At 29.7% G+C, this 26,071-nt stretch overlaps 2 protein-coding genes across 3 annotated transcripts; both read right to left on the minus strand.

Moving 5' to 3' along the window:
- Positions 1-4,354: 4,354 nt before the first annotated feature.
- LOC101497588 (F-box/kelch-repeat protein At5g26960) lies at positions 4,355-5,973 on the minus strand. Its single transcript, XM_004513156.3, has one exon. The coding sequence runs from the start codon at positions 5,906-5,908 to the stop codon at positions 4,634-4,636; it is 1,275 nt and encodes a 424-aa protein (XP_004513213.1). The 5' UTR covers positions 5,909-5,973; the 3' UTR covers positions 4,355-4,633.
- Positions 5,974-22,577: 16,604 nt separating this feature from the next.
- On the minus strand, positions 22,578-25,353 carry LOC101497922 (uncharacterized). 2 transcript variants are annotated; one of them, XM_004513159.3, is made up of 3 exons: positions 25,180-25,353; positions 23,769-24,703; positions 22,578-23,095 (listed from the first exon to the last, which is right to left on the minus strand). In XM_004513159.3, the coding sequence occupies exons 2-3, from the start codon at positions 24,699-24,701 to the stop codon at positions 23,090-23,092; spliced, it is 939 nt and encodes a 312-aa protein (XP_004513216.1). In that variant the 5' UTR covers positions 24,702-24,703; positions 25,180-25,353; the 3' UTR covers positions 22,578-23,089. The 2 variants fall into 2 exon arrangements, with proteins under 2 accessions (XP_004513216.1, XP_012574849.1); XM_012719395.3 differs by lacking the exon at positions 25,180-25,353 and adding an exon at positions 24,969-24,993.
- Between the last annotated feature and the right edge of the window lie 718 nt (positions 25,354-26,071).

Raw genomic sequence — 26,071 nt, forward strand, 5'->3', positions numbered from 1 at the left:
ATCCCTAAAAATATAAAATGTCATTTTAGTTTCTAACTCAGCAATAAAATCTAAATTAGTGTACAAATCATCAAAATAGTCCTTAAAAATAATTTATTATCATAAAAGTATCTGAAATATACAACTTACTGTCAAAATAATTAATAATTATTATAACGTCGAGGACTAAACTAACTAACATTTTGGTTATTTGACTACTATTTTGGAGTTTTTGTTGAGTCAATGATCCAAATGACAACGTCTTTTATATTTTCAGTGATTAAAATGGTGGTTTATCTAAATAATTAATGAGAAAATTTAAAAAATAATGAAAAACATTAATTGTGAGAAGAGAGAAACAAGCATTATTAATGTGAAAAAGATAAATTTTAAAATTTTAAATAAAAAATGTAAATTACATCGAAATGTATTTATTTAAGTAATTTCTTAAAAGAAATGCTTAAATTTTTTTTGGGTCTAAATAAAAATGTATAGGTCACTAACATACACCTTTTTAAATATATATGTGTAAATTAGCAAACTCTTATGAGAGTCGCTAGTTAACATTTACTTAAAAAATAGATGCTGTATATTAGCATTCCTACCCACTTTCTATTTGAACAAAACACTATTATCTCTTTTAAAAAAACCACTTCAATAAATTGATATCAATCTTCACAAAGAAAATGTATAGATTGTTAATATATACCTTCTAAATTATAGGTGTGTATAAATTAACAATTCCTTAGATGAATATTTATGTTTTCACTTTTCAAGAAAAAATGATATTTCCCTAAATGGTATTTAAGAAAAACAAAAATCTTACTGACAAAACAAAAAGACATAAAACCATTGTTTTTTACACAATAATAAATGTCATTTTAGTTAAAAAATTATTTTAAAATAAATGTTATTTTTTATTTTTAGAGTAACTGTAATTATTTAATTGTATCATTCAATTCAATTAATATTATGTAAATAACTATCAAGACATCAATTCCACTTTAGTATTTATTATAGTAAAAAAATAAAAAACATATTCCCTTTGTTGCTAATTATAACACCCCTTGACACATTTGTTTGTCTATAATTTAAAACTTTTTGCAAATTTATCTATATATATATATATATATATATATATATATATATATATATATATAATTACAAATATATCACTTATTAATACTATTAAATTATCTTAGAATATCAAATATTAACATTGAATGCATCTATACACAAAATATAATTTAATAATAGTCATACATAAATTATCCACTTTATTTGCACTAACAACTTTTCTTAATATACATAAAAAATATTATAAAGTCTTATGAATAAAAACAAAGAATAGTTTAATAAGAATAATTTGACAAATTAATCATTTATTTCTATTTATTATATTTATTAATATGTATATAAAAATCTTAAATAACAGTTGATTTTTTGAAGTGAAAGGAATATTAAAATTTAAGTTTAATTGCAGTTTTGGTTCCCCTATTTTAGCTGAATCGCGAAAGTAGTCACCCCATTTTGTTTATCCCCAGTTTTGGTCCCCAAACAGAATTTTGGTCCAAAATTTGATAAAATTTCATTTTTTAAAGCCGTACTACATCATTTATTATCATATATTTGAGGTAAAATTGTTGCAAATGAGATCTTGAGGTATGGTGTGACTTAAATAAAAGCAAAAAAATGAAATTTCATGATGTTTTGAACTAAAATTATGTTTGGGGGACCAAAACTGAGGAGAAACAAAAATGGAGGGACTACTTTTGTGATTCAAACTAAAATAGGGGGACCAAAACTGCAATTAAACCTAAAATTTATAAAGAGAGTATTTTTCTTTTCAACTAATCTTAATTCACAACAATATGATCTTTTATATATATATTTATATATATATATATATATATATATATATATATATATCTTATATTAATTTCTTTTAATTAAATTATAACTAGAAACTTTGTATACTATTATGTATTTCAGCTTACTATGTTGGGTTCGTGGGTGCAATAATACAACTTCCATCTTCTCTCATCTTAATGTTTTTACAAGCTTTTAATATATGTTTGAATTGGTTAATTTAGAGTATAAAATATATTTAAATTAATTATTTGAAATATATAATTAAAATATTTTAAAAATATTAAGGATGAGAGAAAAAGTCACGTAGCAAAGCATATCTGTTCCAATCTCTTTGTAGTTAGGTCACGTGTCTTAGGTTAAGGCCCAAACCTAAAGTGGAGGGCACCGCTTAAGGTTAGCTAATATCGGAAAATTTTATCTTCTATTCTCCACAAACATAAAGAAATGACTTTTTTTGTTCATATATAAATCTTGAAATTTGTAATTAAAAAATTTAGTGTATACCTGCAAAACTTGTTAAGTTTTCTGGCAATTAAAATTAATAATATTTTTAAAGTTATTATTTTTATTATTAAAATTTATAATATTATTATTTATTAATATATTTTATTTTACTTTATTAATAGCATTTTAAATTTTTAAATATTTATAATTTATTAAATAATAATTCAAAATATTAATAAAATAGAGAATATATATATATATATATATATATATATATACTAGTAGATGATCGCATCCATCCCAAGAATGCGACCTTCTGTTAAGGATAAAAAAAATTTATTTTACATTGTTGCATTTCCAGATTGTGATCAACAACTGAAACTAAAAAGTATAATATTTCTATATTATTTTTTGGGAGTGTCACATTTTGATGAAAAAAAATATTAAAAAAAAAGTCTAATTTTGTTGGTTTAAAATTAAGATTATTAGAAAAAACATTTAAAAATATAAATGACAAATTTAAAACTAAATATGAAATGAAGAAATATTTTATTAAAAAAAATATATGACTAATTTAATATTTTTTGTATAACATAAAAGAAATATTTTTTATATTAATATCTTTTTTTAAATTCTACACCAAATCGCTCTTCATTGAAAATAAAATATCAAATTGTCTTACTTTTTAAATCCTTTAGAAGTCACAGTTGGGCATGTGATCAAATGAAGAAATATTTTTTTAGGCTGTGTAGGAGGCAGTATCCTGGGTATGCGACGATGTAGTAAGGTAAAATAATTTCTTTTGCCATTTCATAATTTAGTTATCGTTTATTTAATAAATTAAAAATAATTTAAATATTTAAAAAATTAAAATACTATTAATAAATAAAATATATTAATAATAATAATAACAACAACAACTGCCCTACATCAAAAATATAATCAATAACTATTTAATGTATTTTATTTTATGTTATTAATATAATTTACTATTTTTAATTATAATTATTTTTATTTTTATTTTATTAATTTTTATTTATTAGATCTAATAAATAGAAAAGGATAAAATTGTTAACAAAATAGAATTAATTATTTGTAAAACATGATATAATTGTTATAATAATATATATTGATATATAAGATACGAATGAGTTGTTAAAAATAATTATAATAAAAAATAGTAAATTATATTAATAACATGAAATAAAATACATTAAATAGTTATCAATTATTTTTCTAGTGTAGGGCAGATATTATTATTATTATTATTATTATTATTATTATTTATTAATATATTTATTTTATTAATAATATTTTGATTTTTTAAATATTTAAATTATTTTTAATTTATTAAATAATCAAGAACTGAATTATTAAAATGGAAAAGAAATTATTTTATCTCACTAGATAGTCAGCATCCTCAATAGAGGAGCGAAAATTGTTATCAAAATAAAATAAAATTAAAGGACTAATTTATTTACAAATTCGTCGGAGTTGTTAAAATAAAACAAAATAAATACATATGTGAAAACAAATAACTTATTATATTATTTTAATAATTTTATCGCATTTTATAAATAATTTTATATTATTATAACAATTTTATCTTATTTTACAGATAATTTAGTCACTTAATTTTAATTTGTTAACAACTTTCTCCTATTTTTCTTGTCCAGATCTAATAAATAAAAATAATAATAATTAAAAATAATAAATTATATTCATAACATGAAATAAATTATATTAAATAGTTATTAATTATTTTATTAATAGTATTTTAATTTTTTAAATATTTAAATTATTTATAATTTATTAAATAATCAATAACAATGGTTGAAAAATTTACTTTAACTCACTACATGGTCTCATCTTATCTTCAGGAGGCGATCTCTTATTCAATTTAAAAAAAAAAATGAGGCGTAGAAAACTCGATTGTGAATCAAAAGTATAAAAAGTGAAGTTAGTGATTCTGCTACAAACATTTCCTATCCCATCTAACAAAGTAACCACTAATCTCCTTCGCAAACAACAACACAATGAGTTATGAGATACAAAGATGTTACTAAACCTTGCCAAATCAATAAGACAGGTTCGATGACAATAAATGTGAATCAATTTTCAACAGTTTTTATGTTAAAATTAAAATGAAAAGGTAAACTAAATTACAGAGAACAAGCCAAAATAGACCTATCACAGCTAATTCTCGTTCCAAAAAAGATTAACTAATTAATAAACCGATCGCTTTCAATGGCCCACAAACTTCGATTTTAGATACCCCTAATCCTATCCTATGAGCTTTCACGCAGCATTGTCTGCTGGTCTCACTACACACGTTAATTCAACATTCCACACTCACATAGGCGGCGCGTCGATACACCTCCGGCAAATCAGCCCCTCTTTCCCACTCTCCGGTCACACAATCATACACCAAAACAAATCCTTCTTTTGAACCGCCCCTCCTCTCTGCGTTCACGCATCCAGCAACTTGGATCAACACAACCTTTTCTCCCATTCCCACACAACTGAATCTCATTCTTGTATCCACTCTAACCTGCACAGGCAGCGGCGGACTCTTTATCCTACACCACTCTCCCAACGCGCCACCGCGACCTCCACATTTCCTCTGTGCCTCAAAACTCCAAAACCAAAGTTCCACCGTATGGCTAGTCAGCACGTATACTTTTCCAGCAGAAGCACAAGCGGCAACCACGCAACCTCCGCCGGGAACCGCACGACTCCTAAGCCAATTACGTCCTTCCACGTCATACAAATCCATTGAGCTAGCATAAGCTGCGCGAGCCTCAGTTCCCAATACAGCGCGTGAGATTTCGTTCTGCTCTGCCGCGCCAATTCTCAACCCACCAATGACGTAGAAAACTCCGTCGGTAGAAGCTCCAATGCAACCGTACCTCCTCCTCGGCGCGTGCGAAACCACGCTCCACGTGTTTGTTATTGGATCATACTCTTCAACCGCAGAAGTCCTGGAACATCCACCTGCGATGTATATTTTCCCGGAAACGGCGGCCAGTGCGAATTTCTTTCGAGGGAAGATCATGTTGGAGCGAGGGACCACCGTTCCCGCCCATGTGTCGTACCGCACAGTAGCATTACTCCCGACGATGAAAATTCTGGAACCAATCGAAGCGACGCGCGCTTGAGATATGAGAGAATGGAAATTATGGAGGGAGATAGCGTCGTAGCAAGGGAGGAAAAAGGAAGGGTTCCAAGCGCCGTCGAGGAGAGATGCGGCGGAGAATCCGAAATCGGTGGCGGTGAGGGCAATGGCTGTGTGGCGGATGAGTTTGAGGTGGCGGCGGAGGTCGGAGAAGTCGGAGGAGTGGAGGATGCGGGACCAGCGACGGCAGACGAGGGAAAGGCAGACGAGGGAAAGAGAAGGAAGGGAAGAAGGAGGAACGCGAGTGAGGAAATCTAAAACGATGTCGTCTGGGAGGGAGGATATTGTGGTGGCGTGTGCAGGGGAAGTAGGGTGGGGTTGCGGTTGTGATGAGTGTTTTGTGGTTGTTGTTGTTGTGGTATCGTGAGGATTGGGAAAGCAAGATTTCATGAGCCATGTGAAGTGCCGTGAGTTGCAGCTTTCTCTCTCTGGACTCATTTGGTGAACCAGTTAGGATGCTGCTGGCTACGATACCTCTTTCTTTCCCTGGATTTTATTTCGCTAAGTTTCATGACAATACAAACAAAGTTTGTTGCTGAAGTAATGACAAAAAAGAAAAAAACTTAAACAAAAATGCTACTTACACCCTCATTTTCCTACCTACACTTCTCTTTTTTTTTAAAAATGGTCATTTTAAAAGTACATTTACTCAGTTCAAATACGTTTACGTTTACTAAGTTCAAGTATGTTTACGTGAACTGAGTTCACGTACAATCTGATATTTTTACAATTTCACAATGTACGTGAACTCAGTTCAAGTACATTTACGTGAACTCGGTTCACATACAATCTGAGATTTTTACTATTTTACAATATACGTGAACTCAGTTCACGTGAACTCAGTTCAAGTACGTTTACGTGAACTGAGTTCATGTACAATCTATGATTTTTATAATTTTACAATGCACGTGAACTCAGTTCAAGTACGTTTACGTAAACTCAGTCCAAGTATATTTACGTGAACTCGGTTCACGTACTGAGTTTATTTACAATTTTACAATGTACGTGAACTCAGTTCAAGTACGTTTATGTAAACTCAGTTCACGTACAACATGAGATTTTTACAATTTTATAATGTACGTGAACTCAGTTCAAGTACGTTTACGTGAACTCAGTTCAAGTACGTTTACGTGAACTCAGTTCAAATACGTTTACGTGAACTGAGTTCACGTACAACCTGATATTTTTACAATTTTACAATGTACGTGAATTCAGTTCAAGTACGTTTACGTGAACTCAATTCACGTACTACTTGTGAGTTTTACAATTTTACAATGTACGTGAACTGAGTTTACGTACCACCAATGAGTCTCAAACTCCATTAATTATGCAATCTTAAATCACGTACGTTTACGTGAACTTAATTTACGTACTATATGAGATTTCTACAATTTTACAACGTACGTGAATTCAGTTCACGTAATGTTACCACATACGTGAACTCAGTTCACATAATGATACAACGTACGTGAACTCAGTTCACGTAAAATCCCCAGATTTTAAAAAAATTTACGAACTCAATAACAGAACAATAAATCTGATGGATGAGTTATGATGATTTTGTGATATGTGAGTTTTGAGTGGTTAAGAGTGGTGATGAAGGGATAAATGGAGTTAAAGAATATTATAAATATGCAAGGGTAATTTGGGTATTATGTTTTTTTTATTTAAAAATAGGGGGGTGGGTAGTAAAGTGAAGGGTGTAGGTAGAAAATTCGAAACTTAAATTCGTCCCTAACAAATAAAAAATATAAATTTATTTAAGATTTTGTTTGGTAAAAAAAGAAATTGTGGACTCACATATAAGTTAGATAATACTTCTTCCATCTCACAATAAAGAGATAGAGAATAAATATTTTTCTAAATTATTCTTCTTAATTATTATTGTGTTTCTAACTATCATAACTGTATAGTAGAATAATATTTTAAAAGTAACGTACATAGTAATAATTGAAGAGTATAATTAAAGAAAAAAAATAAAGTTGGATTGAAAATGACATTCATCTTGATATATTTTTTTTAATAACCATAACCATGTATCTAGAAAATTGTAGTAATTCTTACATTTATAAATTTCAGAGGCAATCATATAAGTTTTCATAAGTACAATAATTGAAATGTCATTATAATTACATAATACATAATATGCAAAACATCCTCTAATGTACTAAAATATAAAATAAGTTACAATTTCAACACACATTACTAGATGGTCTTATTATTTGATGTTCGAATTCCTACCTCAAGTCGTCCTGCTATAATATATAAAAATATGGGATGAAATAATAATTTTATGAGTTCAATAAAAAAAGGGAAAGGACAATCCAAATAATTTTTTCTTAAATGCAAGGTCAAGCATAAACATGAGTATGCAATTTTATTTAAGAAAAACAATTCTCAATTTCCATTCCTTTTCCTTAAAGTATGGAAAAGTGCACGTTCCTTCCTTTTCCTTAAAGCATGGAAAATGCCTCATCATTTATCTCGATGTGGGTCACCAAGATAATTAGAACCTCTTGATAAAGTTGGCTTGGTCGTGATCCTAATCAGTGTCTCAGTTGTTCTTCCTTTACATATGTTTTATTTCTGAAAAAAGTCCTCAATGTCCCACCATAACTGATTAAGATCATGCATGTCACGACATTTTATATATGATACATACTTAATTATCACATCAATTGCAATTGATTAATTAACTTCAACATAATAAAATTTTAAAAAAGTAAGTACATGTTAGTCTCAAGTCAATTATTTAAGGTAAATTACAATTAGAGGGGATTACAATTAGAGGATGGCTTGATCAGAGGAAGTCACTTCAAAGGATAGACTTGATCCAAGGAAGTCGCGTTACAGGAAGAACTAGATCAGAGGAAGTTTGAACAGAAGAAGAATTGGATCAAATGAAGTTTGAACAAAAGGAGAACTAGATCTGAGGATAATTGATCAGAGGAAGAACTGGATCAGAGGAAGTCTGATTAGAGGAAGAACTGGATCAAAGGGAATCTACGCCCAAAAGGAATTTTAGAGGATACATGGAACTTCCAGATGGAAAGTTTAGAGGATATGTTAACACGAATAATACACCAGTTAGTCCATTAACATCTCACCCTTATTCATTCAATCCTTAACACATTATAAATGTTTACACACACATATGCAAAATGGATAAATTTTGAAGAGCAGAATGCAAGTTTCAATGGTTCCTACATGCCAAACCTCACAATTTCCTCACTCTCAGTTTTAAAGGTTCCATTATTTCAAACCTAGAAAAAAAATTCCTAACAGTAAATGAACTTAAAATCGACCCAGAAACCCACATGCAATTGTGAAAATTTGTTCGAGGAAAAGAACTCACACTTTTGATAAGGACCAAATATGAGATTTTACGATTTGGTCTTTCTCTTCTTTTACGGTTTTCTTGGTTGTAGACGATTCTAAAGATGAAGGAAAAGGCATGCACGAGATTATATTGGAGGGAGAGAATTTCCAATGGTTGCTTCTATTGAAGGATCCCGGGGGAGAAAAAAAGGGAATATTGATGATGAACACTAACAAAGTGAAAAGAAGGTGTTAGGATGGAAGAGAAAGTAGGGTTGGTGGTGAAAGAAAGGAAAATGTTGAATGGGTTGATGCACTCGTGAGTGAGAGGGAGAAATAGAAAAATTGACACTTTTACTTGTTAATACTACCACTTGTCCACTCCGACTTTGAATATACTAAATATTACTAGAAAATATTGTATGATGTTTAACAAAAAAAAATTAATAATCTAATTACTATCTTAATCTGGTAAATATTTTTAAGGCTGTGAGATGAGTTGTTATATTTTTTTTTGTTAAAGTGACATTCATTGTGAGACTCATTGTTTAGATGTCACAAATTGATAAACATTAAATGACATCCAATAAGTTAATAGAGGATAAGCTATTAGATTGAATTTGAAGTATTTGATAAAATTAGTCGGTCGAACAAATTGATAAACATAAAATGACATCCAAATGTATTTTTAATCTAATAGGTTTAGTTACAATTTCACTCACCTTATTTTCACTCGATAGTTCGCAGAGTTGACTTTGCTAAGTGTCCATCTCCATGAATGACACGTGTGCAAATTGCCACTTTAGAACATATGTTTGCTTCTATTTTTATAAATAGTCATCTAAGGCTCTATAATCAAGGCTACTTGACTCATTTCTAGATGTCATTCATTGTTTATAATATTTAATATTTTATATTATTCTCAGTTAAATGGGAGTTTATAAGATCGCACGATAGAACAATTAAATCAAAAAGTAAAAATTAAGTAAACTATGACAGAAACAAAAAAATGAATATATATATATATATATGATACATTGTGTCATTTTTTAAGCCAACTCTGCAATCATTCTTATTACAGCTGTCACCTAACATCAACATATTTTGAGACAATGTTGCATTTCTGGATATCATTCATTATTTATAATATTTAATATTTTATAATATTTTTTGTTAAATAAAAAATGATTAAAATTTAATTAAATAGTAATTTAATAGATTAATGATTAACTCTAAAATTGTTGTGACAATAGACGTAATATATATTTATATGCATTGTTTTATGTCACTTATTGTTTATAATATTTAATATTAAGTTAATACGTTATATTATTTCAAATTAAATGAGTCTATAAAATTTAATTAAATAACTATTTAATTAAATAATAATTTAATTGATTAATAATAAAATAAAATAAAATAAATTGAGTTTGTAGTACATAAGGTCTACTATGAAAAAAAAAACGTAGAAAAACCTTTTGCATATAAATTTAAGAGAAATTGTTGCTTGTTGCGTCTAGTCGTAATATTACTAAAAAAAGTTTAACTCGGAAATTGGTTCGTATTCGGTGATATTGGTATTTATATGAAAACTTTGAGAACTTTTGATTATGTAGTATTTGCATAAAAATTAATATAGTGTTTCGTTAAAAAATATGTTTTTAATTTTAGACGGTGTAACTATTTTTGTCACGAAAATGTTGTAATTATAGTTGTGACGTTACCAATTAAAAAATAGTGAATAAATGTTAATAAAAGCTATTGTTTTTTTGTTTTTGTTTTACAAGTATATTTCAAACTAAAAATGATTTTTGCAACACACTAAACTTAACTTAACAGATAGATTTGAGTTACAAAATCATGTGTATCTAAAATTTATGAAATTGATTAACATCAACAACTTATTAGGATGAACCACAAATATAATGAGTGAACTAGAGTTTTACTAAGATGATTGTTTTGAAAACTCTTACATTCATCTCTTAACTAATCTTTCTTTTATAAATGAAGAGAAAGTTGAGAAAAAGTTGAGAACTCATATAAGGTTGAGTATAGCCGACACATTTGATAAGTGTTAGATATCATATAATCACATTTAACACATGTTTATATTAGTATCCATAACGTTTTTAACCAACCTAGAACCCTTGAGTGTAAATAAAGAGTGAACAAGTGGCATAACGAGCGGTTGTCTTTTTCATCTTTGTACAAATTTGAAGATGGAATGGGATTTACCATTAATTTTACTTCATTCATTTTGTATTTTTTTAGAAGATTTTTGATATATTTTTCTTAACAAATAAAAAATTTATTTTCATATTGTTTGATTTAAGACAAGAAAAAAATCTTAATTCTCCGATCGCGATCATTTCAAATTCCCTTTGCATAATATTTAAAAAATCTTCAGATATTTTTTAATTTGTTGAACCAAAATAATATCATCAACATACACTTGAACTATTAATATAACAAATTTATTAATATTTCTAAAAATTATAGTATCCATATTTCCACCTAGAAAAACCATTTTTGATAAAAAATAAATAAAATGAACTCATACCAAACTTTAGGAGCTTGCTTAAGTCCATATAAGGCTTTGGTGAGTTTAAAAATATGATTTTGTTTCCCGTTATCTTTAAAATCAAGAGGTTGATGAACATAAACTTCTTCATTTAAAAATCCATTAAAAAAAATACTTTTATCATCCATTTGAAAAAGTTTAATAAGTTTATGAGATGTATATGCAAGAAGGATTCTTATTGATTTTAACATTGAAACTAGAGCAAATGTTTCATCATAATCAATATATTCTTGTTGATTATAACCTTGAGCAACGAGTCTTTTTATATTTCTAATTACTTTACATTCTTCATCCAATTTGTTTATGAATACCCATTTTTTACCAATGATGGTATAAGTTTGGGGATTTGGAACAAGAGTTCAGACTTGGTTTCTGTCAAATTGAAGAAGTTATTTTTGCATTACCTCAACCCATGAGTTATCAACTGTAGCTTCTTTGATAGATTTTGGTTCTATTTGAGAGATCATTGTCATATTGTTGTTGTTGCCATCTTTGAAAAACATTCTTCTTCTAATGCCATCATATGTGTTTTCCGTGATTTGATATTGTGGATGATCCTCTACCATTCTCCAACTTCGTGGAGATGTTTGAATGAGATATCGATGATTAATCTTATTTTTCTGAAGATTGATTTGTTATTGTTGAGATTGATCTTCTTCTTCATCATAAATCTTTTCCTTTGCTTTGTGCTTGATCGTTATGTCCAAAAGTTATAGATACTTTATCCTTCTTAAAAAATAAGAGAAAACAATGTCTATATCATGTCATATGTCTCAAACAACCGTTGTCCAAGTACCGTGACTTTTTCTTGAAATTATGAAAACCAACCTACATTATAGTTTAATAAGTTCTAATATACCCATACAATCTTGGGTCCTTGAGGGTTAGCTTTTTCTTCAAATATCATTTTTTTCTTAAGATAGTAGTTTGTTTCATAATGGCAAACATTTGAATAGTAAGAACACTTTATTTTTGTTAATGGAGAATGTTCTGATATGAGGTCAGAGTGTTCTTCACTTTTTGGAAATCGATTTGCCTTGATTTTCTCATCCTTTTTCCTGTGAAAACATGCAGAATCAAGACATCCAAGCTTGTTATAGTAAGAACATTTGGTTTTTCATTTTTCTTCTCTTTTTTCTAGTACAAAATAGTTTTCATAAATTTTTTGCTTAAGATTTATTAAAATCAAGTCCAACTTTTTCAAAAATTGATACTTGTGATCCCATTATTTTTTTGAAAGGTTTTAATGGACTTTATCAAATTTGGTAAATAATTTTTAAGATTTTCAACTTGTGTTTTGAGCAGAACGTTCTCCTTTTGGATTGTAGAACGTGTTGGAGACTTGTTCTTAGTGGTTTCATATAAAATCTTTTGTTTTTTTAGACATTTTAAAGTGATAGTCTTGCAAACTTTAGATGACTTTTTGGAATTCATCATTCATAGTTTGACTTTTTTAGACATTTATGAAGTTGGTCTTTTAATGAACCACATTTTTGAGTTAAGAAGTTTGAATCACATAAAAGATTATCAAATTATTTTTACATTTGTTCACATAAAGGACAATAATAAGAGACAACTACCTCATCATTTTGTGAATTTCCCATTAAGCACATGTTTGCTTCTTCACTATCTTCTATATTTGATTCTTCATAATCATCCCAAGTAGTCATATTGGATTTTTTCTTGTATGGCAATTTTCTTGGTGCCTTTTCATTTAAAGAACATTCAGTTTTATAATGTCATAGTTTATTGCATCCATAACAAGTGACTTGACTCTTATCTATATTAGTTTTATAATTTTCCCTTTAGTTTGGGAAATTCATCCTAATTTGATCTCTTCTTTTCATCATTCTTTGAATATATCTTGTGAGAAGAACTACTTCTACTGCTTCATCTTGATCAACTTCTTTCTCTTATGATTCCACTTTTTCATCCTTTTGTGAGGATGATATTTCTTGATAGTTTTGTGATGCTTTCAATGCTATTTCTTTACCTTTCTTCACTGATTTGTCTTCTTGAAGTAAAAATTCACGAGCTCTCAAGGTTATAATCAATTATTCTTCTAATTCAAGTGCCTCAAGATTTTTGGCACGACTTATGCCTATGACAATCGGTCTCTATATGATATGGAAACATCTAAAAAAATTTATCACCTTGTCTTGGGATAAGTAAGCTTCGCCAATGAAGCGCAAGGTGTGACACTCTAACAAGTATCTCACGTTGCGTCTAGTATTAACGTTGAAAACTCAACTATATTTTCTCATAAAATTATTTATTACTCATAATCACCCATAATCAATCACAACTTCCGCACTTTTGTTTCTTTGCAAATCATTAAACTTCACGTTCTCCCTGAATCCCTCTTAATTCAATGGCTTCAAGTTCATCCTCAATCCCCTAAACTAGAAACATCTCCTATGTTCCAACATTACAATGCAACCTAGATCAACTTGAGATTTTTCACGAACTAAAGGTTGACTTCGCAAATCAAGCTGAGAATGAATTTGACTTCATTGAGGACCTTGGTGAGGTAGGTTCGCTTGAATACTTCAACCAGAAACAAGAAGTTGCTTTAGACGTTCTAGTAAAGGTGTTTTGGAGGTTCGCTGATGCAAACTATGATGGAAAGTTATCAAGCATTGTGTTGGGTCTCCTTATCAAGATCACTCAACAATATTTTGATGCCACCACCGGATACTCAGATGAAGGCATGATACTTAAAAATGGGTATGAGTCAAGGGTTAGCTCATTTGGAATCAACAAAGAATAATTCAAAGACCCCAAGGTGAACTCCAAGTCTGTACACCTCAAACCCAAGTATAGAGTTCTATTCAAAATTCTTATTGGGTGTTAGGTGTTCAAAGGTGGATCAATGGACCATGTTAGCAAAGATTGCAAGGGTCTAACATGGAGCATCTCTCAAAGGATCAAAACGAACATTCTGTTGGAATCAATTTGGTTTTATACTTATATTTTTTATGTTAACAAAAATATTTTATGAGAACAATATATTTGACTACACAGAGTATGAAAAAGATTCATGTTTTTGAAGAAAATCAAAAATAAGATTTGATTCAGATTTATGATTGAAGAAAATATTTGACCATGTTGAAAAGAAGATATGATCAAATATTTTTGAAGAAAATATAAAATAAGATTTGATTCAGATTTATGATTGAAGAAAATCTTTGATTAAGTTGAAAAGAAGATATGGTCAAATGTTTTTCACAAAAATCTAAAATAAGATTTGATTATGATCTATGATCTATGATTGAAGAAAATATTTGACCAAGTTGAAAATAATATATGGTCAAGATTTGAAGAAGATTTGATCAAGATTTATCTACAACAAAATATGAACAATATTAATCTAAAGAATTTACAAACTCAATCTGAACAAAATACAAACCAAATCAATCTGAATAAAATACAAACATAATCAATCTAGAAGAATTGCTCATATTGGATTCAGAAATAAAAAATTGACTAAATAACATATTATCAAAAAGAATCTTGCTCAAAAATATTTTTGAATAAGATCATTGTTGACCAAGCTAGGAATAAAGATACAATTCAGAATTAAACAAGTACTAAATTAAAGCCTTAATTTTATCTATACATAGATACTTAAGGCTAAAGAAGAAGATCATCGAAAAATTAGAAAATAGTAGAATAACTAAAGATCAAAATTCCAAATTCATCTTAGAGTTCAAAAAGAGAAACACTTGTTAGAATGAAAAATATTTTCTGAGCGATTTTCTTAAAATGTGATAGTCATTGTTATAATCAACTTGTTAGAAGCAACTACTCATTCCAAAATTTGTATTCAAACCCGACAGTGATGTCAATATGTCTTAAAAAATCTGGAGGGTCAGGTGATTTCTAATTCAGGTTGTTGAACTAGTGGATTAAATGAATGTGCAAACACGAGAAGGGGGAGGGGGAGTTGCATTGTTTTACAAAATTGATAGCTCTTTGCTAATTTGATGACGACTGGTTGGTTTTTATGAATTACTTGGATAAGAAGAAATTAGATTCAGATATAGCAAACAATGAACGCCTAAATAATTTGACACATAGATTTATCCTGGCTTAATCTAGTCCTCCCATTCAGAAAGTTTTAATCCACTAATTCAATTACCTTGAATTACAAAGCACCTGACCTTCCAAACCAGTCTTCCCAAACAGCCTGACAACCCAAGACTTTTGAGGAACTAACCACATTGACCCTACAAGCCAAGTCTTCTCCTAAAAACCTGACAACCCTAGATTGAAGAAGGAACTAAACCATTATCGGGTTGGATACAAAATATTGGAACTTGAGTAGTTGCTTCTAACAAAGGTGATAATAATAATAACTCTCACACTCTAAGAATACAACACTCAGAGAATATTTCTAACCTGAACAAGTGTTTCTCTTTTTGAACTCTAAGATAAATTTGGAATTTTGAGCTTGAGTTCTTCTACTCTTTACTGCTTTTCGATGATTTTCTTCTTTAGTCTTGAGTATCTATTTATCGTTAAAATTTGGGCTTTAATTTAGTCCTTGTTTAATTATGAATTGTATTTTGTTCAGATTGCGTTTGTAAATTCTTCTGATTGATTATGTTCATATTTTTTTGTAGATAAATCTTGATTAAATCTTCTACAAATCTTGACCATAACTTCTTTTTAACGTGGTCAAAGTCAATTATAAATATGAATCAAATCTTATTTTAGATTTTCTTCAATTATAAATCTGAATCAACACTATTTTATTGAGGTGTTTTAGGAAAGAAAAATGTAAAATTACGTTCTCTTCACAAAAGTTTTCAAAAAGATTGTTTTCAAATTCACCATCACGATCACTACAAATTGTTGTGATTGAAAGATATTTATCATTCTGCACTTGTTTACATAAGACAATGAAGATCTTATGTGACTCATCCTTGTGTCTAAGGAATTTAAACCATGTCCATCTGGTATAATCGTCAACAATGACAATTCCATATTTCTTACCACTAACATAGGCAGTTTTGACAGCACCAAAAAGATCTATATGTAAAAGCTCAAGTGGTATGGTTGTGGAAAAGATCCAAATATTCCTCATTCACAAAGACAAGACTTTTAACCTCTTGTTTTTCTATGTTATAAATATTTATTTTGTAAAGATTGTTTTGCCTTTGATCAATAAAAAGAATAGACCCAACAATTTGACCGATTGCCTTACAAGATTTTTGAGTAAAAACAATATCATACCCATTGTCACTTAATTGACTTATGCTCAATAGGTTATGTTTTATTCCTTTACCAACAGTACCATGACCATTTATTCTTCCCTTCTGGTTTCCTCTAAATCCAACTATTCGTTTGACCTTCAGAGTCAAGTCTTAGAACATAGACAATATCATACCCATTGTCACTTAATTGACACAACTCAATTGGTAGTCGAAATGAATGGATAGTGGTACTTATCCTCCAGGTATCAGGTTCGATTCCCATGGAAGGCAAAAACTCGTTATTTCCTACGAAGAGGAGAGAGGGAGGGGGCGATAAGGTCATAATTAATAGTGCCGATAACGGTAAGGGTCAGACTGTTTCACTCTCCATCAAACAAAGGGGGTTTGTTGATGTTCCTCCAACAGCTTCATCATCATAGTTAAAGATAATAGAATATTGGATCTTTACTCAAACATTGTAAGGTGCTTATGCCTTAAGACCAAGCTCTCATACCAATATCAATTGAAGGTTGAGCTAGACACTTACTTGTATCTCCAGAGGCAATTGAATCAAACGCTTGTTTGCATCCTAAGAGGCGTGTATCACCCGACTTAGAAATGTAGAGCATAGAAATGGATTATTCGTATTCCTTTGTATTGATCTAACAATCAGAGGATATAGTATAATATCCTACACAAACAATTGATATTGGAACTACTAAATTGTTCCCACAAAATACATTTTATTGTTATCAAAATAAGATCAGAAATTGTTCTTCAAAGCTTGATTCTAACATATTAGTGATTGCACGTATATTCGGGAATCAAGAAACAAATTATTGGACCTAGCAAGGATGACATTTTTTATGTTTTGTGTTAAATTAAGACATTTGGATGAATGGACAATTACTGTATAGTAAATAGTTGTCACGGTAAGGTTAAAATTGTATCACCAATTTTGTCATTAATTAAGTAGCAATGATGCATCGCTAGATGACACTCATTGTTTATAATATTTAATATTAATTTTACATTTTATATTATTTTATAATATTTTGATATTTATATTATTTTATATTATTTCCAATTATTTTCAATTAAGTGAGAGTCTATAGGATCACACAATAGAACGGTTAAATCGAAAAGTAAAAATTTAATTAAAGAATTATTTAATTAAACAAAATGAATTGGGTATTTTAGCGTACAAGTTCCACTATCGCAGTAAGGTAGAAATATATATATACACACTTATTGTGTCTCCTCTTAACCTAATCATATAATCATTCTTATTGTAGCTGGCAACCGTGCACGTGAATTGAGTAGAGACATGATCATATTGTGGTGTTGGTGATTTGTTATCATCGACGCTTCAAGAGGTAAACACATATTGAAGGTTAGTTTGATTATATGTATCATTCACTATTGGGTGCCCCTAAGGTTAGCCGTGGCAAAAGTACTAGGATGCAAATTGTAAGAAACAAAAGGTACCTATTGTAAAGTACTCAACTACACTTGAGAAGGCCCTGTTGTTGCGACAATCAGATGACTTTGGTAGTCTGTTTGACCTTGGTTCCCTTGAACTGCATAAGTAAAAGAATTGTCACCTGAATTGGCTCGTTTTGTCTCTAGCTCCCTAGCTTGTTGAAACGCATTATGAACCATAGGTTTAACGATGTCAATATGTTGTTGAGAGACTCGATATACGATGTCATGTATCCTCATGTCAATTTGTTGTCCAATGAAAGATGTGGTCATAATCATTGGTTGCTAAGGTGGATCAACCCCTCGTTGTCTAGAGGCATTAGAAACAATTATAGATGTAGGCATTCCCAGCGTTTGAGGAGGATCAGAGCATGGCATTTTTTATGTTGATGATGATGGTTGCTCCATGTTGACAAGACTTTTACTATAATGTATGTGCATTTTCCAAAGGTAAATCGTGTTATGGCAAAGTGAACTTATCGATGGTCACTACCAAAGTGTCCCACCAAGTGTGCCAAATTTGTTGTTGGGAAAATATTCAATCGAGAAAACGAATGACTATTTTCAACTTTTGATTTCCTTTTACTTCAAACGATTACGCTGAGGAAAGAACTATGTCCCTTAGTTATGGGTTCCTTAACTACTCCAAAGAATGTTAAGTACAGTGTGTTGAGATAAAATCTCAATTTAATGTTTTTATGAAAACAAATAAAAAGTTAATTAAAAATATTAATTATGATTATAAGCGTTTTGGTATTTAACATGTGTTTTTGAGTGTATTAATCAAAGATAGGATCCAAGTAAAGCAAAAATAAATTAGCATGAAAAGCAAAATCTGAACAAATAAGAAAGGAGAAAATTCTTACTAACATCTAGAAAACGGAGAATGTTCTCCAGTTTCAAGAATGATCGTCACAACTCCAAAATCAATCAATCTCCATTAGTTCAAAGAAGATTCAGCCTCTGAATTTCATGCTAATGTTATCAGTACTTGGTAAGGAACAAGTAGGAACCATTCTAGTCAAAAAATGCATTCGAATCACAAAGAGAGAAGATCATGAATTAGCAAGAACAGACAGATCTGAACATTCTTGACAGCATTCTGATCAATCTGGGCAGCAGTGTAATATCAGTCTCTAGATTGATAAATATTATCCAGCTTGTTACATTTGATCTTAAGCAGCAATCATCTTTCTCTAGAATGATAAGACCAGTCTCCAAATTGATTATCAATCTCCGTTTATGCAGAAGTTCAATATCAATCTCCATATTTTTGCAGAAGTTTGTCATCATTCTCCAAGCTGTTTTGGCAGAATTAAATCTCCAGTTTGAAGCAATATCATCAACAAATATATCTGAGGTATAAAGGATCACTAAACACAAGAAATTTGATCAAGAACGAAGAAAAACGCCCAATCAAACAGATTTCACAAAGTGTTCAAATGTTGAAATATTTTTATTGAAATATATTGGTTTTGGTCAAATCTGACAAAGCACTACCAACAACTCTTTTGACCATTATTAAATATCCTAAAAGCCTATAAAAGGAAGGTCAATGCTCAAGGAAAAATCAGAGCTTCAAGTACTAAGCAATTCATTACTCATTTCAATCATACTTGAATTTCTCTCACTCACATACATTGAATCAATTCTGATTTTTTCTATTCGATTCCTAGAATCATTCTCTTGCATTTCTCTGTCAAAAAATCAAAACTCAAACAAGGATTGAGCCTTCTCAGATTCTAACAAAACAATCTATAACGTTCATCATTATTGTAAAACTCAAACTATAAGAATTTAATATAGTTTGGGTAGATTGTAAGAAATTCTATCAAGGTTGATATGTGACTTGATTGATCTCCTTTCTGGGTGGAAAGGTTTTAACTTTGTAATAGATCAAAATTGATCTGAGCTAGGTGGTGTAAAACCAAGAAGGTTCTTCGTTTTAAACACTTAGTGGAAAATCTCACAGTTGTGAGGACTGAACGTAACCCGGGTTGGGTGAACCAGGATATATCATTGAGTGGTATCCCTTCCCTTATCTATTTACTTTCAATTTGATTGATTATCAAGTTAAATACATAAACTAAATTACTCATTTTTACTAACCAAGAACGTTCTCCGTTTTCTGGTTAAAACCAAGAACGTTCTTCGTTTTCTGTTTTCACAACCAAGATCAATCTTGAGTTATTTTCTTAAATTTTTAACAAGAATTTTTAAAAGGGTGAATTTACAATTCAAACTCTCATTCCTTGTAAATTGACATTGTTACTTCACAATGTGGGTGTTTAAGCTACTAAACTACGAAATGCATAAAGCAAAGTAAATTGATAAAAAAAATAAAATAAATAAAGATAACGTAGGAAGCTTGTTTTACTGATTGTGTGTGTCAAAAATATTACAAATACTAGAATCTCTATCTAATCCTACTGGCCATAAATTGCGACTTATAGACATGTAGTCATGCTCGACTAATTACACGGGTAGTATGTCATAACTCCCATTTGAGGGAGTTTGTGGCATCCCATGATCGACTTGTTTTCCTGTTTCTTTGGCCTGCCATGTTTGCAATATGGTTTTCCCTGCAATCGTGTATTTGTGTTGATTGTTAGTAGCTCTAAAAACATGGAAGATAAGTGTAATTGTTGAAGTATCAAGTTATGGTGGATTTTGACTTAGTCTTGAACCTCAACAATCCTTGTGGATTCTTGTAAACTTGAGAAAGACTCAACTAACTCATTATTCAACTGCTTTCTTCGCACATGATCTTCCTTTAGCTAAGAGTAATTCAGCTACCCTAAAATTCGACTGCCGTTCTTGACTAACAAGTTATTTATTTTTAAGTGTAAATAATAATTTAATAAATTCAAGAAGATAAGTATCCTTTCATTCTTGTTGAAGGAAGATAGCCAAGTTTTTTTTTTTTTTTCAAACCCCTCAAACACTACCCTACCAAATTAATCCAAATTTCTCATACGCATCATCTGATCTCACTTTTTATTCCCATTAATTTATTTAATATTCTTTCTTTTTAATTTCTTTCCACTCACATTCTTTTCCAATCTAAACATAGGAAAAATGACTGACTTATGATTATCACAGACAAACAAAAATATACTGAGTTGTATGTACTCCAAAATTCATAAACAATCCAAAATTATTGAAAAAATATGTCAGTCTATAGAAATAAAAGATGCACTATTAATTTAATATGATGGGGAGTACCCGTGATCCACATGTAGTCGAAGAGTTTCACATCAAAGACCGAACTAGATAATGAAATATCATGACATGAATAGTGAAATTACAATGTGCCTACATGTGACTTCTCATAAACCTACTTCAAATCTAACAACAATATATTATATCAGTTGGTGATTTTTTCTTCATTTTTGAACTGCATTTATTGCCATTGCATCTTCTTGGACATACAAGGCTTTCATCTAATAAAATCATTTTTAAGAAGTTATATTCTTTTCACGTAACGTACTTATATATGCATAATCCACTTTGTCTAAAATTTTAGTTCTATGAATTTAACTTAAAAAATTACAAATCTTACAAAAAAAAATTAAAATTAAAATTAAATATATTATATTATATTTTTTTAAACAAAAATTAAAGTAAAAACAACACATGATCGACTACCTAGACATCCTAACTTTATTGCCTGAGTACCCATCTATCATGTGCAGTACTTCAATTAATTGTATTTATAATGTGATAAGTAAAACAAAACTTATAGGCCAAAGCTCAGGGAGTTTGGAGAGTTTTGTGTAGACCAAACCGATTAAGGGTGAGTCAAACCGATTAGCCCTGTTTAACCGACTTAGATGAGATAAATATGGAGTTAATCAATTAATTTGCATGTGGCAGTAATTAAACATGGCACATATGATAATAAGCACATCTGGTACAACTAAAATATATTTAGCATTATTATTACTTCCTCCGTTTTATTTAAATATATTTTTATTAATTATAATTAGTCGAGAAATTTGATAATTGAGATACAACAAATAAGAGTGTATTAATAAAAAGAAATTATTAATGTTGTTTATAAAATAACAATTAATTTGAGACAAATAAAAAAAACAAATATGACATTTAAAATAAGACGAAAGTAGTATATATTACTTTTGTCCGACGTTATAAATTTCCTTTAAAAATAAAAATAAAAACTTGCCCTTATAAGCTCCGTTGTAATTTACTAGATGCATATTCCAAATATTGTCTCGTAAGATGAAAAAATTATTGTATATTTATACACAAAAAGTAATTTAATAATAATCATATACAAAATCTACATATTAATTACATTATCAACTTTTCTTAATATATGTGAAATATAAATTTGATTCATCTAAAGAAAAAGTTGATAAAGTAAATAAATCAATTATATATTATAACCACTTATAATTGATCGTGTATATAATAATGTGTACATGATATTAATCATTCATTTGATTACCAATACATGATACTTGATATTACTACTCCCTTTACTCTCTAAAATGAGTTGCTCAAATAAAAAAAGGGACCGAAATATTGCATTAATGTTTGAATAACATTTATCGATTATACACTGTTGACTATAGTAGACTATTACTATAGAGTTTATTAACTTCTTAAATACACCAGTTCCACAAGACAAAGCAAATAACAACCATAAACCACCCCTTAGAAAAAGGAGAAAAAAAAGGCACAAACCACACAAATTTCATCTAAAACCCAAAACATCTGGCAATTGTCATTATCCCGTGACAAGGATGTTTTGAATTTGATCATAAATCACGTACACAAAACAGGAACCTGCTTGAAGAAAGAGAGCAAAATCCAAACTGAAACTGATATTCATGATGAACTCTGACACGATCATCCATTATAAATGTCATAATTTGATCTCCCAAGATGCATAATACATGCTTATCAGATTCAGAAGTAATGCCTCTATGTTTTCAGGTTCCTTTACTTCACTTTCTAATGGATCAAAGCAGTATATATAAGAACTGATACTAATAACTTGCTACAATTTGTTATTCAATCCTGCAAACAGAAAAATATCAGAGTTAACATTGTGCTATCATTGGTTATCATTGTGCTCTGAATGTACAGTAATAGTCAAATTTCTATAACTTATGGGTTGCACTGAAGGTGGTGGCATTAGAGTTATGCTATGAATAATAAGTCAGATCAAATAACATAATACCATCCGAGGCAAAAATGCAAGGTAATAGTGAGTGAATTAAAATTATTAGTATCATGCTTGGGCATAACATCCTATACAGATTTGAAGGTAGATACTATCATAATTTAGCCAATTGAATCTCTTTTTTTTAAAACAACCAAGGTTAGTATTGTCAGTATTATGCTAAAGGTCGAGTTTCGAACTCTTGACCACCTTTTCACTTCATTCTTTAACTTTTCCATTTCAACCACCAAGTCAGTCAGTCTTATATCTCTTTTTGGCCAATTGAATCTAAATTTAGAAAGTAATCTCCACTTCCAGATTAAAAATGTACATATGCATACAAAAAACAAATTAAAAAATATTGCCTATTATTATTCATTATTGAAGGGCAATACTACATAATCTACAAGTTTACTCTCCACAAAACCACCTAAGCTTAGTTTCTTCCATCTTTTCTACTCTAAAGTCTTTCCTAATGTTAATATGTAAGAGGAAATAAGAAATATAAGAGTAAAGAAGTTAGCAAACCTCATCATCATCGTCATCGCCACCATCTTCCTTATTCTTCTTGAGACGAGTAGTACCATTTTCTTTGCTAATAGGCAATTTCATTGCTCCAAAGGGTGTATCAACATCAATATGACCTTTCATACTGTACCCTGTTCCTTTTCCTCTAATCATATCCCAAAGTGCAGATCCAAAATCCTTAGGCCTAAAGGTAATTGGAATATCAATGTAACTAATCCCACTTTTTTCAATTTTTGCCGACTTCGCAAGATCAGCACCTCCAATTCTAACCTCACCAAGCCACACCTCATAATCGAGCGCATTGAGTCCCAAATCAAAATCATTCTTGTTATCCAATTTTAAATGAAGAATAGCAATGGTCTCCTCAAAAGAGAAACTCTCAAACTGAATTTTCTCAATATCTATATCCGGCTTATACGGAATAGGGATTTCTCCGGTTTTCTCCAAAGGTATAGTGATCCTTCCAAACACAGGAACATCAACTATGAGGTCAACTTTCACCTTATAAGGAATCACACTTCCTGGTTGAATATCAGCATATGTAGTCTTTATGTCATCATAAATCAAAGTAACTGGAATTTTGATTGTTTCCTCACCATGAGCATGGATTGTACCAGAATCCGGTATCAATCCGGAAACTAATTTCCTCCCATCACTCTCAACTAAATAGTTAATATCAATTAGGGGAATTGGCACCGGATTCGGGTTCTTTATGAGAACATCAACAACAAGATCTGCTTCATCAAGATTAATTTTAGGAACATGTATCGCTGAAACATCTGCAGTTGGCTTCCCAAACCCAATTGTTTCCTCAATCTTCTCACCAATGTCCTGAATGAAACCCTTCACCGTACCGAGAAATCCACCCTTCCCTTCATCTTGCTTTTCTTTTTCATCCCTTTCCCCTACTTCTGGTTTATCAGATGTTGACATCTCTAGATATAAAAAAAGGGTAAAAGCAAATTAGATCTGGCAACAATCCAATTACAAAAATAAATTAAATCAAACGAAAACAAAGTTACAAAGTTTACTTTCTACATCAACAACATGCAGAACTAAAGAGAATCAATCTAGATCACAACCATTAGCATCACTAGATACACATACAAATAGGATATTTAATTATAAATTCATAAGACAATTTAACATAACAAGTTTCCAAAAATATGCAACCAAACCCAAATTAACCAGTTTAATTACCTATGTGCTTTTTTTTTTAACCAAGTGATTTTCCTAGTAATCAAAACGAAGAGTTCAGGGATCACAACATCAAAACTTAATCAATGATCACAAAAATCCAAAACATAAAAAACTTCCAAAATGCATCCAAAATAAACATGCTGGGAAAATAAAAATAAGAAACAAAATAAGAGTGAATAAATTGGAAATATCAGAGATAATAGAGACGCACCTGAGATCAGTGAAGAATGAAATGAAACGTTAGAGAGAGAAATGTTTAAAACAGTAAAGAACACCGGGAGATCAAGATTTTGAGAGCCACCAATCTATTGACAGTCCAGATTTTGCCGCAAGTATGTAGGAGCAGTGATAGCCGTTGATTTGAGTTCTTTTGTTTTGTTTTTTTTAAACCAAGCTGTTTGGTTTTTTCGGTAACACAAAGCAAGTTCTTTCTTAATCATTGACGTTAAAATAAAGAGAAAAAAGGACCACCAAATTAGTAAGTATATTATAAGGACCACCATTATAAAATAAGATTAATATACCCAACAAATACTCCTTAGATTATATACTATGTTAGATACTCCTTAGATTATATACTATATTCTAACTTATTATATCATTTAGTTGAAAATAATTGTTTAGTATTTGTAGAGATATTTTAGTCGCTAATTTAAAATAATGGTGAGTGATTGATTTAATTGAATATTATATAAAAATAAAATAAAAAATTTCTTTTGTTTTAGAGACGGTTTTACAACTAAAAAATTTTATACTTTAAGGAGAATAAAATGGATTTTATAACTAAGAAGAGAGGGAGGGAAATATTGAAGTTGTTAAAAAATGACAAAACAAAAGATTTTGAGAGCCACCGATCTCACCTTTATAAATATATTTCATTTTAATTTTAGTGTATAAATTTTATTTTATTTGATTTATATTCTGGCAAATTCTAACGAGTTTAAAAAAGTCAAATATTTTTTAGTAAAAAATAGTGATATAGTTAATTTTGGATGAAATATCACATGGTGATTGTGTAGTTGTTGTTGACTAGACTATATTTAATGTTTAAAATTAAAATTCATTTTATTAATTCATTTAATTATTTAATTAAAAACTTAAAA

Source organism: Cicer arietinum, chromosome 5 (assembly GCF_000331145.2).
Source record: "Cicer arietinum cultivar CDC Frontier isolate Library 1 chromosome 5, Cicar.CDCFrontier_v2.0, whole genome shotgun sequence".
NCBI classification, from domain to species: domain Eukaryota; kingdom Viridiplantae; phylum Streptophyta; class Magnoliopsida; order Fabales; family Fabaceae; genus Cicer; species Cicer arietinum.